Source organism: Nymphalis io, chromosome 22 (genome assembly GCF_905147045.1).
Source record: "Nymphalis io chromosome 22, ilAglIoxx1.1, whole genome shotgun sequence".
In the NCBI taxonomy this organism is placed as follows: Eukaryota; Metazoa; Arthropoda; class Insecta; order Lepidoptera; family Nymphalidae; genus Nymphalis; species Nymphalis io.
In genome coordinates, this window is record NC_065909.1 from 4,513,855 (window position 1) to 4,533,137 (window position 19,283).

The 19,283-nt window shown below is 33.5% G+C and overlaps 1 protein-coding gene across 1 annotated transcript in view; it reads left to right on the forward strand.

The window, feature by feature from the left end:
• The first annotated feature begins 14,099 nt into the window (after window positions 1–14,099).
• The window catches only part of LOC126777342 (E3 ubiquitin-protein ligase RNF123-like), a 48,899-nt gene continuing 43,715 nt past the window's right edge, over window positions 14,100–19,283 (forward strand). Inside the window, exons 1-6 of the mRNA XM_050500343.1 lie at window positions 14,100–14,230; window positions 15,063–15,177; window positions 16,068–16,137; window positions 16,545–16,687; window positions 18,176–18,369; window positions 19,027–19,152. Of these exons, the coding sequence (XP_050356300.1) occupies window positions 14,100–14,230; window positions 15,063–15,177; window positions 16,068–16,137; window positions 16,545–16,687; window positions 18,176–18,369; window positions 19,027–19,152 (779 nt within the window). The remainder of the gene's footprint in view (window positions 14,231–15,062; window positions 15,178–16,067; window positions 16,138–16,544; window positions 16,688–18,175; window positions 18,370–19,026; window positions 19,153–19,283) is intronic.

A 19,283-nucleotide genomic window follows, 5' to 3' on the forward strand; every position in this document is an offset into this window, starting at 1 on the left:
CCCTGGGTTTCTGGTTGAATAAACTACCGAGTACTATCTTAATAATAATAGAACTTATAATAATAGATGCACCGCGTATCGGAGAAGGTTTTAATCATCATCATCATCATATCAGCCGGAATACGTCCACTACTGGACAATGGCCTTCCCCAAGGATTTCCACGTTGGCTGGTCTTGCGCTGCCCGCATCCAACGGCTTCCCGCGACTCGTTCTATGTCGTCGGTTCTCCTTGTAGGGGGCCCACGCTGGTTTTAATATATTTTTGTTTTTGTCATTACTATTCATTTGTACCGAAGCGTCAACTACAGTCCATATTTAGTGATTTTCTTTTCTGCTATAAGTAATTGAACACAGTATGAAATCATCAAACTAAACTTATGTAAACATGACCGAAAGTCAAAGTCCTCGAGTTACATGATCGCTAACTAACGAATATGTATTTAAAGATTAACAGATTTTTCATCAGCAATTCCTAGATTATTCAGCTAGTCTAGAAATACATATTTCCTGTTTATTTAAGCCGTACACGAGCGAAACAGTTTATGATTTAAACATATTTTTTCTGACGACGTTTCGATAGATAGATATAAATCAAACGTCACACATGTGTCTAACTTTAAATAGAATTATTTCGGTTTTAGTTTTGAGAGAGTAAAGAAACGCTAATTCATGTGTAATACGTTCGCTCATTGAAATTTCAGTTTTTCAAATAAAACTTATATATAAAATAATATTTTAAGCGAGGTGGTTCAGTGATTGAACACGTGAACATTAACCGAAGATTTCTGGTGAAAATTCCTCAGCTGGACGAAGGCCTCTCCTCTCGAGAAGAAGTTTTGAAACATATTCCAACATGCTACTCCAATGTGGATCCGTGGACACACATGTGGTAGGATTATATACGTAGTAATAAGAGTATATTATATAAGTAATAAGTATGGAGGTCATATAATAATAATATAATAATAATATCCTAGGACATTTTTCACACACGGCCATCTGATCCCAAATTAAGCTTGTACAAAGCTTGTGCTATGGAAACCAGACAACTGATATACTACATATACTACTTTTCTTTTGTAAATACATACTTATATAGATAATTACACCCAGACTCAGGACAAACAGACATGTTCATGCACACAAATGTCTGTCCTGGGTGGGAATCGAACCTACAACCTTCGGCGTGAAAGGCGAGTATCTACGAACCACGCCAACCGGCTCGTCAAAAAAGTAGTAAGTAGATTATATAAGTAGTAAAACCGCAACCTTCGGTTAATATTCACATATTCTCCGCTACTCAGGTCACTAGCCAATAATTGTCATGTAAATTATATTTCATCTTAGAGTAAAAGGTATTTAAGTTACCAGATACAAACTGATATTTGCAAGAAGCTTTACCGAGTATAGGTAGAAGTATTACAATAACAAGGATTCAACAAAGTCAATAATCTTTGTGAATATTAGCGCGAATGTGTGGCGCCCGTCTGTTATTTACATTTCACACTAAGCAGATGGCGGCAGAAATAAAATCGCTTTGATCGAACACTCGTCCTTTGATCTTTATGATGTAATAATCGATAGTCGATCTTCGTCAATATTTGGTGATTACAACCTAAAAATCTTTTTATTTTTAAAAACATACATTTTTAATGTTCTTCAATGTGAAAAGGAAGTATCGGTTCTAGGTCAGATACTTCAGAAAATCTTTTATGTAAAGGAATGTCTAATGTCTAAAACATTTCTTAGATGTAGACTTAATCAATCAAGGCTTAATGTCTGTGGCTTATTACACCCTTACCCGTTATTACACCATTTAATAGCAATACTTTGCATTGTTGTTTAACAGTTTGGGTGGGCCAGTGTAATTTCACAAGGGATTTTATGGTTGGCGGGAAATGGATGGCGTAAGAAGGGGCACGCATGTCTCACAATCTAGAATAGAATAGAATAGAATAGAATATGCTTTATTGTACACCAAAAGAGTTACAGAACCATTTTAAGCACAAACACAAAAGAAACGAAAACTATTTTGTACAAAAGGCGGTCTTATCGCTAAAAGAGCGATCTCTTCCAGACAACCTTTGGATGAAGGACATGAAATAAATAAATAAAGCGGTAAGGAGGTGTACTAATCATCATCATCTCAATTTTTATTTTTTGAATAAATATATATATACACAGTACTATAGCTAAATATACATACATATAAATAAATCATATGTACATAAACAAACATAAATAATATATAAAACAAAAAATTACAAAAAAAAAATGTAATTATGATAATTATAATAATAAATAGTAATAAAGTGCGGCGAATAATAAAACAACACTCCCAGATAAATTATAAAGATATATAATACACCTTGAGTCGGATTTTAAATGTGTTAATACTTTGAGATTGTCTTAAGTGGAGTGGTAAAGAATTCCACAGGCGAACTGCTTGGACAGAGAAAGAATTGGTATAAAAAGAAGAAGAGTGTTTAGGATAGTGAGGAGAATTTGGATGAAAAAGTATACAGTAAAGAAAAGAAAGAATATGAGTAAAATTTCTAACAATTCGTCCAATTCCTGGAGAGAAAGAACATTTAGAAACTGCAAGTGGCGTGTGAATTTTTCAGTAGAATTCGCATTGAATCAAAGATGTGAATTTAAATTTTTATCTTTCTAGAATAAATAGATTTAGACTTGTCTTTACATATTAAATTTATTTGAAAATTTAGCATTTAATTAACTTTTACTATTTATTAGTTACAGGTCTTCTATTCTGATTATAGAATAACCCGTTCCGGCTTCGTACGTGTAGCATGTCTAAATAAAATGTTTATATCGTTATACATTGGTTTACACAAAGCACACGTACACAGTAAAGTCGGCATGATATTTTCCGATATCTTCATCAATCATCGTCATATTTTAGCCAATTTGCGCAAAACCATTAGTGTAAACTAACATTTGGCGCTCTGGGCATTTTTTTTATATAGAATAGGAAGGCGAACGAGCATATGGGCCACCTGATGGTAAGTGGAAACTAAACGCCCTTAGACAATGGCATTGTAAGAAATGTCAACCATCGCTTACATAGCCAATGCGCCACTAACCTTGGGAACTAAGATGTTATATCCCTTGTGCCTGTAATTATAAAAAATCTACCCCTTAAATTAAAAAAAACACACATGTAGCACTGGCCATCGTAAAACGTTTGTATTACTACGTTTCCAGCGCGACACGTTTGTCTAATCACAAGTATTTCTGACTATATTTATTTCTATGAGGAGTTAAAAGTAATGACAGTTTGATATTATAGCTTAAATACTAAGACTATGTATTACCCTCCCAGGGCTCTGAGGTCTTTTTTTTTTTGAAAAACTCAGTCTATATATAAACTTAATTAAAAATAACATTCATTATTTTTCTTGTTTTATATGTACAAACAAACAATTCAAATGAGTCGTTTGGATGAAGTTAAACATTGAGGGAAAATCCTTTTTCGGTACAAAACATTACCCCTTCATTACGTAACAAAGATCTCCTTTGAATTTCAAGTTTCTTTGTTTTATTATTTAACTTGGTTTACTTCACTCGACTGCCTCGATCGTCTATTGATCAGCTTTTGATCGGTTGTTCAAGAGTATCGAGTGCCCAAAACTTACACGTACTGAGAGGGAAATAATAAATCATATAATATCGTCGATATATTATAACCTATGTATTAAACCTTCTCCTCAAAAGGGAGAGGAGGCCTTAGTCCAGCAGTGGGACATTAACAGGCTGTTACTTACTTACTGATATATTATAGTGTCTAGTAACAAGCTGTAGATGTCTCACTGTTGGACTGGAAGTTTTGAAGCTTATTACACCACGCTATTCCAATACGGGTTGGTGGATACACACGTGACAGACTTCCAATAATCTTTTGATGTGTCAAAGTGTGTTGCAGGTTTTCTCACGTTGGATTGAAAATTTGCGTTGCAGTTCAACAGTCTCAACATCAGACTATCGGCATCTAATCTAATCATTTATATAGTTAATATTTATATACTTCATTTAAAATGAATTAAAGCCATCGTTATAAAATAAAGTACAAATAATTTTATCACAAGACAAATTCAACAGACGAAGCAGCGGGTTCAGCTAGTCTATAATACATTGAGATAAAATTAACTGATACAAAAAGAAAATAATCGTTAAAAAAACAAACGATCACACAAAACCAAAATACATTTAATTTTACGTTTTATCGTCATCGAATTGCAAATCGATTGTAAGGGGTTGTTTAACAAGTTCGATTCGAGCAATAAAAGGAATCTATATTCGAATAATCGTAAATGTATCGAGTATGTTTGTAATCGAATAGAAACGATTGTTTATAATCATACACTGAACGTTGTTTACAAAACTGCAAACGTAACAGCTTCTAAAATTGTTCATCGTTCCGATTTATCTTACGTAATCTGTGTATATAAAGGTTATAAATATGTTATATACCGATAATTGCTACATTTGTCCAGCTATTATGAAAGGGTGCTCGGTATTTATTTTGTTATGTGTATGTATGTGTTGCAATTTATAAACATTTTTATATTTTTATTCATTCTTCTGTTCAGCTACGATGGTAATATTCTTTTCAATGCGATTGCGTTCAAATTTACATTTATATAAAATTTATGCTCTGTGAATGGTTGTACGTAACACACAACTAGGCAAAGCAGTTGAATTTACAAAGTTACTAGTGATTTAAAATATACACTTCGAAACTCTTGAAGTTTTTTCTTTACCGCCTGTCAAAAACTCGGACATTATAGGTCGAATTTGATCTTTGAACTTTGAACCCATAATCATTTATTAAAAAAATATTATATTTAGATTTTATGCAAAAATATTTAGTGTACCTCGGACCTTTAAATTAGGATAATTAGGTGACATAGAGGAAAAAACCAATATTTATTATATCTATTCAATCTTTTTTTTTAAATGACTTCAAAATGTTTAAGATATTTCTAAAATGTCATGTCCCGTGTGCCTTCAGTTACACTAATGCACTCATCGTTCAAATCGGAACACAACAATAATAAGGATTGCTATTTGACAGTAGAACACGCGACGCATGAGTGGTATATAGGATTTTTTTTGACAGGAAAACCGTAAACTTTTTATCTTCCCGACCTGGAGTCTGAACCCAGGACTTCGTAATCGGCTTTATATATACCACCACTATAACCACTAGATCAACGAGGCAGTCAACTCTTGAATTAAGCTGGATTTAAAAATGATAATATCAAATTAAATCGTAAAAAGATTAAATGGTCGCTTAATACTGCAGTGCAGATCTCATTGTGGTGGGTTATGGAACCATTATAGCCGCAAACGCCACATAATGGGTACATTAACATAATATAATTGTTATATTCAGTGTTTTTGAATTAACTTTATAGATATATATATATATATATATATATATCTAGACCTATCTATCTAAATCTCTATTTTTATTATATATATGTAAATATATATACATACACACACATATATATATATATGTATATATATATGTGTATGTATATGTATTTATATTTTAAGGATAAGGTTGGGCTATCATATAAAAACCTTTTAATACTTAAGTACCTATCGGTGACCCCTTACAAGGACATTACATTAAGAAAATAGGTTACGAAGTTTTACCCTCGACATTGTTCTACAATGCGAATTCCGTATTTTTCTGAAACTCGAGCAAAATTTTAAAGTTTAATTTGAGTACAGAGTTCCAACGTCGCTTCAAAATGAAACTTCTCTCACGTGTTACTGAATTACATACTATCTTCTAAACTTACCAATATTAAATACGAAAGCTATGTTTAAATGTTTGTTATTAAATAACGCTTAAAATTATTCTAAGAAAATTTTGAACAGCCTCTTTGATCTAGTGACTAGCTTATCTATGTAGCTGCAGATCCCGAGGCCTTAGGGTTAAGCCACGGGTCAGATCAAAGAAAACTATTGGATTTTTCCGTCGAAATTTTTTACCTGGTCCCTCAAAGTCTGGAACTTGGAAGTGTGCCCAATCCCATGCCTCAGAAAATACGTTAAGCATTTGGTTCTGCGCTTGAATTACTTTGCGTCGTGTCAAATCTGCCATTGCACCAAATTATGAGGGTGAAGTAATAGAGAACGAACCTGGGTATATATGCATAGTTGGCTAGTTTCCTTTGTGAATGGTCACCATTGGTCCAAATCGGTCAAGAATACAATAGATTTAAATCAATTCTATTTCCGAATAGCAAAATTCCTAAAAACATTAATATTTTTATTTATGCTAAGCGAAGCCAACTGAACTGCTAATTCACCAATAATTTCGAAATAAACACTAGAATTGCACATTATGTCTTGTCTCCGTATCTTTATTTTGATTTCTGATCTACATATTCAGCAATAACAAACCAAGAGCCAACTAAAGAGGTGACATTATCCCAATATATGCGTTGAACAGACAAACACAATGACATAACCAGAAATATAGCAACTTGAGACAGACCTTCGTTTTTACTGCTTTTGTTTTGATGTTCTTATGGAAAAACGAGGGCTGTCCAATAAGTAAAAATTTCTGCGAAAAATTCATAAATAATCCGCTTTATAAAATTTCTCTCCATTCATAGTCTAAATTATTTCTTGCAACGTTGCAGGAAAATTTACTTCATTCTAGTCTTAATTCCTGCAATGAATGTTTCCTGTGAGAGAGCGATTAAGGCATTTATAAGCGTTGTATATATATATATATATCTTTATTGTTATACGTTTTTTTCCACGTTTAATTCATTCATAAAGGCTTTTTTCTGCTTTCCAAACTAATATTAGTATTTTTTTAGTACTCATTTTTGCATGTATTATTATATTACTTATAATAATTATATTACACGAGGATATCAAATAAAATAAATAAATAAATAAATTCCAAAGATATCTTCAAAAATAATCAAGCTAGAAGTTACAGAGGTTAATCAGCTGACCGCGATGTTTTTACAACCCTAATAAAATCCATGGCGTTGGAATTTTCTCACCAAATAAAATAATAATTTCACGTTCATTTAATTTTCAACGTAATTCAGAGGGTTAATGTTATGGATATACAATGTTTTAGGTTAAAAAGTGGAATATATAAACCAGTTGTGTTTTTTTGTAATAAGTATAACACAACAATACTGAGTTTTGCTGTTTGGTGGCAGAACATGTGACGATTGGGTGGTACCAACCTAGACGGGTATGCACGAAGCCATACCAATTAACATAGCTTACACTGTATCTGCTTCAGATCGAATGCAAGACTGAGAGTGGCCTAACGTGCTTTCCGATTCCGATCCGGGATTGTAACTATTATCTCCGAGCTGCTACTGAGAACCATCCTCACAGATAAAATAATTACCACACAGGCAGTACGCCGACGAGGCATTGATGTAATAAAAACGTTGTGTTTGTGTAGGTTACGTACACATAGATAACATTTTTTGATTGCAATTCAAATTTAGCGTCGGATCGTTTCCACCCGGAAACCGTGTAATATGAGTTTTATCACTTTAAATATCCCGTGACCTTCTCGAAAATATAACATTTCCTACGTAAGATGTACAAAATACATATTTGTATTAAAGAAAATTAGACTTCAGTTTAATAAAACTTTTCAAGATGTCATTTCATGTTTTCTTTTTGTCTGATTTTTTATTCAAATTTTCTAATCTCTAACTCTTCTTCACTTAAACATCAATTACAAAATATATACTCAACTACAGACATTGCCCAAAGCGAGTTAATAAAAATAAAAACTTGTTAAAATAATACCATATAGAACCAAATAAACAGACTTCGTAAGCATTTTCATTATTCTCTTCTATTTAAATAATTACGAAAAAGTTTAAGGTTCTAGTATTTAATTCAAAGGCAGAATAATTAAATTACCTGAAGCTAACAATCAGATTCCACTTTCGACTGCGGTGTTGTAGCAATGCGGTTTTAATTACACTAGGGAATTCTGACCTTCGCTCACCGCGGTTACGGGCAGTCTAAATTATTATTTTGATTGGAGACATTTGCTCACTATTTCATGTTTAATGAAAACATAAGTAAGCTCTCTATATTGTTTCTATTTACCTAAAATTAATTCCTTAAATTCCTTAAACGCCGGCAACGCACTTCCAAGCCCTCGGGTGTTGCAGGTGTCCATAGTCACTTTCCATCAGGTGAGCCTCCTACTCGTTTGTCCTCTCTAACAAAAAAAAAAAATAATAATAATATTAGCTTCTGTTATCGACACCTTAATTTAGGTTTTGTAGCAGTACACGGTAGCATGCGAAAGCGATCCCGTTGCGCTCCTCGTTAAGACGGAAAGGGTACCGCTGGTTTTTTAGTGGGTATTCCGATGTTCGAGGCGCACTCGGTGCCTTGGACACTGGCGAGCCCCACATAAACTCCCACTGTTCCCGTTGGGGAAACGCGAAACGCGTGGAAAAACTTCCAGCGATAAAAAAAAGTTTTTAGCAGTACACGAAACCTTTTTACGTCTGATTGTGTTCCCCGTCGTCACATATAAAATGTTGCACTCTAATTCGATCTCACATAGTTCTTTCATCTGAGATAGCCCAGTGGTAACAACGCGTGAATCTTAACCTATGATCGTGAGTTCAAACCCCGGGCAAGTACCACTGAATTTTCATGTGCTTAATTTGTGATTATAATTCATCTCGTGCTATACGGTGAAGAAAAACATCGTAAGACAATAAATTAAAATATATTATGTTACAAAAAGAAATGACGTCACAAAAATAAGATAAGTATATTATAACAGTGTGAATATAGGTTGATATTTTATTACACGAGACGAATTAAAATTTTACTAACAAATATTGAAAGGTTAAATAAAAGTCGGTTCAGACGATTAAAAACGTTTTTAGATTTAGCAGTTTAAACTTTAAGCTTAATTAAAATCGATTCGTGTGGAAATTGTTTATTCTCGTGTTTGAAAATAAATCTTCGTCATTCTATATAAGTAGCTTGATATGACAGCAACCCATTACGATAGAAGAAAGATGAGGGGAACAATGGGCTTACTTGCTTTACAACGGTCTGCTAAATACCTAACTCCTTTTTTCTGGGAATATTAATAGAACCCAATTATCCCCACCAGGGGACTATTCTAATAATAAATTGTCACTTTATCGCGGTCGAATCGAAGCGTAATCGTTGCCGTTTATAACTTGTCCTATTATTTTATTTTATTATCGACTATTGTCATAAAAGTTAACAATTAAGTTGGTTTTGAAGTAACGGTATATGGTAACATTATATCGATACTTTTTACTTTATTTTTTGTTATAGCTAGGCGGGCAAATAGGCCACCTGATGTTAAGTGGACACCACCGGCCTTAGACATTGGCGATGTAAGAAATGTTATCGCCATCGGGTTTCCGGTCATGTTTCTACACCAACTCAATGGATGGCAGCACTGTGCAACGTGAAGTTCGCAATAGTCAACTTCAATGATACCCTGGTTGAATCTGATTCATTCGGAAAAGTGTTGTGAAACAGTGAACACGACTTTGTATTACCATAACTTGTTACAATAATTAATCATTTTTAGTACAACTTGGCTTATATTCTGATCAGTTCTAATAGAAATATTAACAATCCTTACATCGCAAATGCGCCACCAACCTTGGGAACGATACTTTGTCCTTTGTGCCTGTATTTAAACTAGCTCAATAATCCTTCAAACCGCAACAATACTAAGTATTGCTGTTTAGCGGTAGTATATCTGATGAGTGGCTGGTACCTACCCAGACGGGCTTGCACAAAGCCCTACCACCGAATAAAGTACTGTCGGATTGAAGCAACATATATAAAATATATTAGGCAGTCTGACCTAGAAAATGTAAAGAAAAAAGTTATCCAGTTACAATAAATATGTATAATAAATAGCTTCAATAAAACGGGTTTGAGGTAAACAATTTTATTATCCGCGACCGAATGTATCCTTGTTATTGCTAGAATTGTTTACAAGTCTCTCCGACCGAATAAAATTATTACCGTGATGAAATATAACCATTCTACAGCTTCGTTGTTTATACTAAATTAATGAAGCACTCATATTAAGTTTGACAATACAATAAAACTCCAAACACAAATACAGACTCTCAGACAAGACGATACCGAAATCTCGAACTAAAAACTAAAATAAATAATGAAGTCGTAAGTTCTATATTACATCTATCTATACTTATAAATGAGGAGACTTTTTTTGTAATGTCTTACTGAAAAAAATAAATAAAGAAATATACAAAAAAAAAACTTGAAGATGCACAGCGCGTTTCGAATGTGTTCTTCGCAGTTTCATTTAATTTAAATTTTAACTATTGATTCATGACAATAATTTACTCATATCAACAGTTTAAATTTAAGCGTGATTTTCATTCGTCATTGTAATAAAAAAAATCAAATATCAATGAATTACATGCTAAATTCATTCGATAATATTCGACATTTTGTTTGTGTTAACGGATAAAATATGCGTAAAAAATATATAAAGATTTAAGATTGCATAATTAAATTGCTACCAAATGAAACGAGAATGAAAAAACTAACGTTAATATATTTTTACTCTGTCCCGAGTTTGTCTATGCAAGCGCCTTCCATTATCAAATATTAAATTCTTTAAGAATTTATTGCGTTGGTGAAAAAACATTTTGTCTCGCATTACAATGAACACCTAAGTCACAAATAACAACAGTTTTCTACAGTATATTGTATAAATTTCGTCCTTTACCTGACTCAAAAGGTGAGGACGATGGAGGTCAAACAACGCGTAACTAACGCTATAAATATTCTTTACTACGAGAAAGAAGACGAAAGGTATATAAATCTCTAGAACTATATATTGACATTTATAAGTTAATTTATTAACTGTAAAACTTTTTATATACCTACGTAATATTTTATGTAACACAAATATTGGTTCCCCAAGGAGAACCGATTCTTATGCCGTAACGGCAAACGGCATGACGCTCTCTTATGCCGTCATACCCTTTACACCGCCGCTTCCTTGATGGTCACAATTCTTTATTAAGGCTAGTTTTTATTCCTCATTTACTTATGTTATTTATCTAATAAATTACTATTTCATAGGACTACTGGCTAGCTTGTAATGGCCACAGATCACGTTGGAAATATCAGGGCGAACCAATAAATAGTAATTGGGTTTTTTGTGGACAATCTTCAATAGCAGTATGAAATTTGTAAGTTGATAGTGTTTCCAGTCCCATGCCTCGGAAAGCACGTTAACCGTTGGTTCTGAACTCTAATTGTCATCCCATCGCATTAAAAGTGTAAGGAATATAATGGTCCTGTATTTGCACCCATACTTGTGGATTATAATAAACCACCAACTTAGTGGTACCTATATAAACGCATAAACCTTTACTATCAAGTTTTCTAAGAGAAACTGAATAATAACAGCGACCAATTTAATATAAGCTACTTTCCAGTCGATAAAAAAACGTATATTATACGGAAAATATATCACTGGCTGAAAATAGCCTACAGGGTTTCGTTGTATGAAACAGACATGTTCATTGGCGACCTTGATTAAGCATAAAACTCTCAATCGATTTATAAATTAGATTTTGTTTTATTTTTAGAAGAATTCCGAGTCAAATTATTAAGTAATTATGACGTGATCGGCAAACGCAAAAAAACAGACAACAAGAAAACTGATATGTCTGTCATATGAGTTTTCGTTTCGGTACGCGTCATATTGATTATATGACATCTATATATAGTATAGTAACAGCCTGTAAATGTCCCACTGCTGGGCTAAGGCCTCCTCTCCCTATTTGAGGAGAAGGTTTGGAGCTTATTCCACCACGCTGCTCCAATGCGGGTTGGTGGAATACACATGTGGCAGAATTTCGATGAAATTAGACACATGCAGGTTTCCTCACGATGTTTTCCTTCACCGAAAAGCACGAGATGAATTATAAACAGAAATTAAGCACATGAAAATTCAGAGGTGCTTGCCCGGGTTTGAACCCACGTTCATCGGTTAAGATTCACGCGTTCTTACCACTGGGCCATCTCGACTTAACATCTATATAATCTACCTCTTTATTAATATTATACAGGACTAAGATTTTATATTTTGTATGTTCGTTTGTAATGGATAAACTCAAAAATGACAGAACCTATTTTAAAAATTCTTTCATTTACAGAAAGCTACGTTATCAGCGAGTAACTTAGGCTATATTTTATATATAAAAATTAATAAATAAAATTAAAGAACGAAAATTGCAATAATGTGACACAAGATATGTTGTTCATTCTATAATAGTCATTATTGGCGTAAAAAAGATAATTGTTCAACCTGGACGAAGTCAGCGTGGGCCGCTTTTAGTGATAGTAAACGCTTTAGGTGATAATAAAGCGTTTGTATTTATAAATTGGTGGAAGATATTTCTATACATATATAAATAATTAGCTGACCCTTGCCTACTTTGTTGGGCGATAAACATTTTTACTTGTAATTAAATTATGATTTTGGTTTTGTTAGTACTGCTATGATTTTTTTACTTACTGCCAAAAGTCGCGTTGGTCAACATCCGACAAGACAAAAGTCATCATTTTTCGGGTTAATATATATCCTATGACACTCACAAATTATGTAGCTTTCTATTGATAATATAATTTTCAAAATCGGCTCAGTAGATCCAGAGATTACCCGCTACAACCTCACAAACTTTACCTCTTTATAATATTAAGTATAGATAATTTCGGATAAATAAGTAACGTATTCAAATTCGGTAAATTGTCCTAAATAAAAAAAGTCAGTCGAGTCCAATAATTTCACGGCCTGTTAAAATTTATGAACCGGCCTGTTTACTTGCAGATTAACTACCTTTTTTTATTTTTCAAACGCCTTTTGGACGATAAAAATGTATTTATTTTAATGTATTATTCTTTTCGACGTTAAAAGGACTGTGGAATATATATTCAAATACGGATATTTATATCGTCTTGTGTTCAAAGCCATAGGCTGTACATACTTAATACATAAATATTATGTACATTGAGGATTGAAATCAGTATATATAAATATATTAAAAATAGCTACTATACAAATGTTGTCCGCGTGAAATGTAGGTAAGAATGCTAGCAGCATTATAGTTAGTTGTATATTTTTAATAAAATTTATATAAATCTTATTCAATAAAGTATATACTATGAAAAAAAGACTACATACATCCTTGGTATTTTTATATGGTTACCAAATAAAATAACACGCTGTCTAAAAAAGTATTCAACTGTAAAGTGACAAACTTTAAGCGTCCCACTGCTGGGCGAAGACCTCATTTCCTCTGGAGGGGAAGATTTGAAGCTTATCGCACCACACTGTACATTTTAATTTCACGGTTACCGCCTTTTGCTGAAAGATTTACTTCACGACTTTACTTTTTTCATGCTAATTATTCAAACCAAGGAGGCTTTATTAAAAACAAATGAACTGTCAAGTGTGACAATTTGTCGTGAAAAGTTTATAAACTTTTTAGTGATAATTATTTTAATTTTATAACAAGGTATTTTGTAAAGGATTTTTTGTGTCTCTGTGCTGGTATGTTGTTTAGTACTAATTAATTATCGTCTTATTAATAAAATGCTTTAAAGTTATTCTTTAATTAAGAACGGAGCATTAAATTATTTTTATATTTTTATCCTCAGTTTTTGAATTAATATGCTTTTAATATTAAGTAATTCTTCTTTATAATATTTAAATAAGAAATTGTATTTTTTATAGTATAGGTAGGCGGACGAGTATATGGGCCAAGTGATGGTAAGTGGTCACCAAAAAAATGTATTTAATAGATTTCATTTATGGACAACTATTGTGGTATTAATGTTAAAATTATAGGATTGATGGCTATTCTGCCTAAGCCGGTACCAGCGCTATCCTATTTCTTCACTAAATTTAGGAAATGTGGTTATTTCATTGAGGTAGATAAAAATATCCCCTTAATAACTTTACTTCCGCACTTAATGTTTGCAGAATATATTGGAAACGGTGATGATGAACGTACTCCGTTCTATGTTCGGGGTGTGTAGCAGTTCCGCGGAAAAGGGTGAAGTACATGATATGATAAAGAAGGTATTCGGCAGTGAGCTGGTGATGAAAGATAACACGGATAAAAATACACAGTAAGATATGAACAATAAGCATACTTATATAATAAAACATTTAAGTGGTATCTTCAAACGGAGTTTTGAGGTTAATTCCACCAGGCTGCTTCAATAAACATTTCTTACAGCGCCAATGTCTTGGGCATTGGTGACCTCTAACGATCTATTTGGCCAACCCAGGTTGGATTATTTTCAATAAAACAAAAATCGAATTCATCAGTCAGGATTGACAATCAATAAGAGCTTTAAATTTAACATATTTTTAACCATTATCGTATATTGTAGCCAACCTAGTAAGTTACCAGTGGCACTAGTTTTTCTTCTATTAATAATCCCCACTCATAAGTAACACTTCATACATTTATAAAAAAAATAAATAATAAAATTGAAATAAACATTATACATAATCTAAGCAAATGTAGAACATTATTTTAAAAGACGTCCGAGATGACCCAGTGGTAAGAACTCGTGAATCTTAACCGATGATCGTGGGTTCAAACCCGGGCAAGCATCACTGAATTTTCATGTACCTAATTTGTAATTATAATTCATCTCGTGCTTTACGGTGAAGGAAAACATCATGAGGAAATCTGCATATGTCTAATTTCATTGAAATTATGTCACATATGTATTCTACCAACCCGCATTAGCAACGTGGTGGAATAAGCTCTAAACCTTCTCCTCAAAAAGGGAGAGAAGACCTTAGCCCAGCAGTGGGACATTAACAGGTTGTTACAGATATGAATAAAAGTTATTGCAAGCGATCTCTATAGAGGTAAAACTTTAAATTGTGCTTACGAGTGTATGTGGCAATAGCTTGCTTATTTTGTAATTCTTATCATTATTCCAGAAGGAGCAAATATGTGAACTATATAAGTGAGAATCTCTCCAAAACACTGGATACAAAAGTAAACAGCTACAAGTTCAAATCCACTAAGAAACATAACATAACTATTACAACAGAGGTAATAATTTATTCGTACATTAAATATTTAAATTGGTTTGATAATTCCAAGCGCGGCAATATAGTACTAAAATACTTCAAGGTTCATCCAATTTTCTTCATTCGACTATCTTACCAGTTACTATAGGTATTTTTAGTGGTGGTAGAGCCTTGCGCGAGCTCGTCTGGGTAGGTACCACCCACTCATCAGATATTCAATCGCAAAACAGCAGTACTTTTTATTGTTGTGTTATAGTTTGAAGGGTGAGTGAGCTAGTGTAATTACAGGCACAAGAGACATAACATCTTAATTCCCAAGGTTGGTGGCGCATTGGTGATGTAAGCGATGGTTAACATTTACTTACCATCAGGTGGCCCATATGCTCGTCCCCCTTCCTATTCTATAAATAAGGTATTGATGGCATAGTTGTATATGGTTGACTTTATCTAAATGCAATAGTTTTTTCGCAATTGTAATTTATGGTCGAAACCTGTAGTCAAAAATGAAAGACCATTATATAAATATGTCCATAATATTCTACAAAACCACCGTTGCCTTATCAGCACGCACTGGGGGTACGTTACGTCACGAGACGTTTTCTTAGTTATATGAGTAATTCTACTAATCTATAACGATTGCGATATGTTCCCGATTCAATTCCGATCCAACTTTGACTATTCTATATTTATTCGGATCAAAATCGAACCGATATTATGTTAACATATACCGTTATGCCAAAACCAAACTTAATCGTTAAACTTTTATGCCAATGGTCGACAGTAAAATTAATGAATAGGAAAACGAATAAATGCCAACGAATACGTTTCGATTCGGTTGCGATAAAGTGATAATTTGTTAGTAGAATTGATCCCCACTTCATTTGAAAACCATTACAAGATATAATTTTTCAGACAACAGAGTCAAATGATGAGAGACCAGGTAGAGTTGGACCTAAATTAGTCGTATTTGATGCTTCTACAGGTAAACTTTTTTTTTAATTAAAATTAGAGCATTTACTGTTAAAATATATTTATAGCAATTACCTCGTTAATCTAGAACCAACTAAAACCAATAAAAATGCTAAGACGGGCCGGTTGGCGTGGTTGGTAGATACTTGCCTGTCACGCCGAAGGTTGTGGGTTCAATTCCCACCCAGGACAGATATTTGTGTGCTTGAACATGTCTGTTTGTATATATTTACAAAAGAATATCAGTTGTCTGGTTTCCATAGTACTAGCTCTGCTTAGCTTGGGATCAAAAGACCGTATGTGAATAATGTCCTAGGCAGGATATTATATATGAAATTCTTAGCCTGTTAGAAAATTAATATAGATAATTCTATGTATACAGAAGATTTAGCTTGATTTTTTAATTATTTATATCTTCAGGTACTGGTAGACTGGTTCTAGTTGGTGATGAACGTGTCAGTATACAGGGTCTGTCAAGTTTCGCAACAATACGGGCTACCGCCTGCGTTTATTCCGGGAAGTGGATGTACGAAGTGCAACTCGGTACTAAGGGAATTATGCAGGTGGGTTAACATTTTATGCTCCTATTATTTTATATTACTTGGTTAGTTGGTATAGGGATTTGTGCTAGCCGACCTGTGTTGATACCACTTCATTTATTCATTCATTTACCTCTCTCACCACCGACCGCTCACCATTCATTTATTATACCGTCAAGTAGCCAGTGTAAATACCGGCACTAGAGACATAACATCATAGTTCCCAAGGCGTTCTATATAAAAAAATACGGGTATTGTGAGTGACCTTTAAGAAGGAAATATATTATGTTAAAATAAAAGCGCCGTGGAGACCAATTTTGCGACGTAAGTCGACAAAAACCAATATAGGGAATGCCTTTTGAACGTTGGGAAAAAGTTGTAGAGCTTGAAAAATCTACTTAAAACATTACCGAGATTATTAACATTAATTTTTTTTTAATGTTTATAAGTATGTTGCATCCTTTCAAAGAATGTTGTTTGTTTTCTAAACTGCTAATACATTCGTTTCGAAATTAAATTACAAAAAAAAACTTGGTTACTCGAATAAATAAAAACTGTTCATTAACTTCAAACGTTTGAAATTTAAGTTCTAAACATTTCATTAAAAGGCGTACCACAAAAAGGCGGGGTGCCTAGTACGCAGTGCACGGTTTAAATATATGCATTTCGGTGCGAATTACTTCACAGCTAATTGGTTAAAAGGGCGCCTAATTGGATTTAAGTGAAGCGTACTGTTCGATTCCTGCCTCTGACGTTAATGGATGTGTGTCCGATAGCGCGTTAGTTGATTTCATGGTTGACTCAACGACTAATTGTCTAGTTCAGATGATGAATATTTAAATGAGAATTGGAGAGATATTTTCTTAGTTTTAACTCCCAATGCAAAAACAGGGCGTTACAAATTTAACGTGTGTATTTTTTTTTTGTATAATACATAGGCGTACAAATGGGATAGATGGTAAATGATCAACTCCGCCCATAGACATTGGCGCTATATAAAACATTAATCATTCCTTATATCGACAATGCGCCACCAACTTTGGGCTACTTATGTCTCTTGAGCATGTACTCGCACTTCAAATGGGAACACAACAATACGATGTATATTGCTGTTTGCCGATAGAATATCTGATTAGGAGGTAGTAGCTACTCAGACGTGTTTGCATAAAGCCCTACCACAAGTGTATCTGAGTGTCTGTCTATGGCATCGCAGCTTCTAAGAGAATGAACCGATTTTGATTTAGTCTTTTTGTTTATTTGAAAAGTGTCGAGATCGAGAATGATCTTAGATATAATTTGAAAAAAAAACTGTTCAACTATTCGAAGATCATCAGTTCTTTTCTAGTAGTAGAACGATTCAAAATTTTGTAAGCTGACATTTCTATGATTTTATAATAACATGGTTAACCTGACCTGATGCTATAGCATCTGATATCATGAGGATACCAAACTCCTCACCAACTTACCGCTATCCCTACTTACTACCCTTTATTTATCAACAACAAATCATAGATTGGTTGGTGCACATCATCTTGTACCTTCTCCATGGACACAGGAGTGGGAGACACTGCTCATTCATACGCCTATGATGGTGGAAGGGTGAGAAAGTGGAATGTGGCCACTTCCCAATATGGTCAATCTTGGCTACCCGGAGACGTTATTGGGTCATGTATAGATTTGGACAAAGGAACCTTAGAATATTACAGGTAATTTTGTTATATTTTCAAAACAGTCCAAAATTGTTAGGTTTATGTCGCAGTATAATATTTGAAATATAAAATTAAATTATGTCTTAAATAAATTATTTAGTATTCGTAGAGAAACAATCAATAAGTGTGTTGTTAAATTTAGTTTTATTTTTTATTTTTTAAGATCACTGCTACAATGTATTATGCGTAAGCGTGGTTATTGATAATAAATTACTTATTTTACGCAGCAGCGGGACTACGGATATACCAACCAGATTATTTTTCAAAGATATAGTTTAATGGTACTTATTTATATTTACTTGTATATAAATGAATAGTTTTCGCCCGTGTGATAATGGAGGTGCAGGTGTTAGGTATAAGAATCAAGTCTATGCCCTATGTATATAAGCTAGTATATAAAAACGTGCTTCAAATCAAGTTTCATCAAAATTGGTTCAGTGGTTTAGCCGTGAAAGCGCAACAGAGAGTCGGAGAGCACTTTCACAATTCTATACCTTTTGAATTATCGGACCCAAGATTCAAACCCAGGACTTTTTAAAGAGATCAGCCAGTTAAATTATAATAAAAACTAGTATACTATAGTATAAAAACTACTAAATTATCGATGTTTTGAGGCAAAAATTCACGATTTCAATTTTTCGTATTTTATTTCAGAAATGGTGTATCTCTAGGTTTGGCGTTCGATAAAGTCGCCCACGGCTCTGGTCTGGCCTACTTCCCGGCTGTGTCGCTGGCTATGCAGGAACACCTCTATGCGAACTTTGGACACGTACCATTTATGTTATTATCTTACTTAAATTCGTAGGACGAAAAACTAACGGCCGCTTACTGTATTTAAGAAACAATTTACTATCCAACTACGAATAGTATATAATTTTAGACCGCATGTATGTTCATATGTTCCCGCAAAA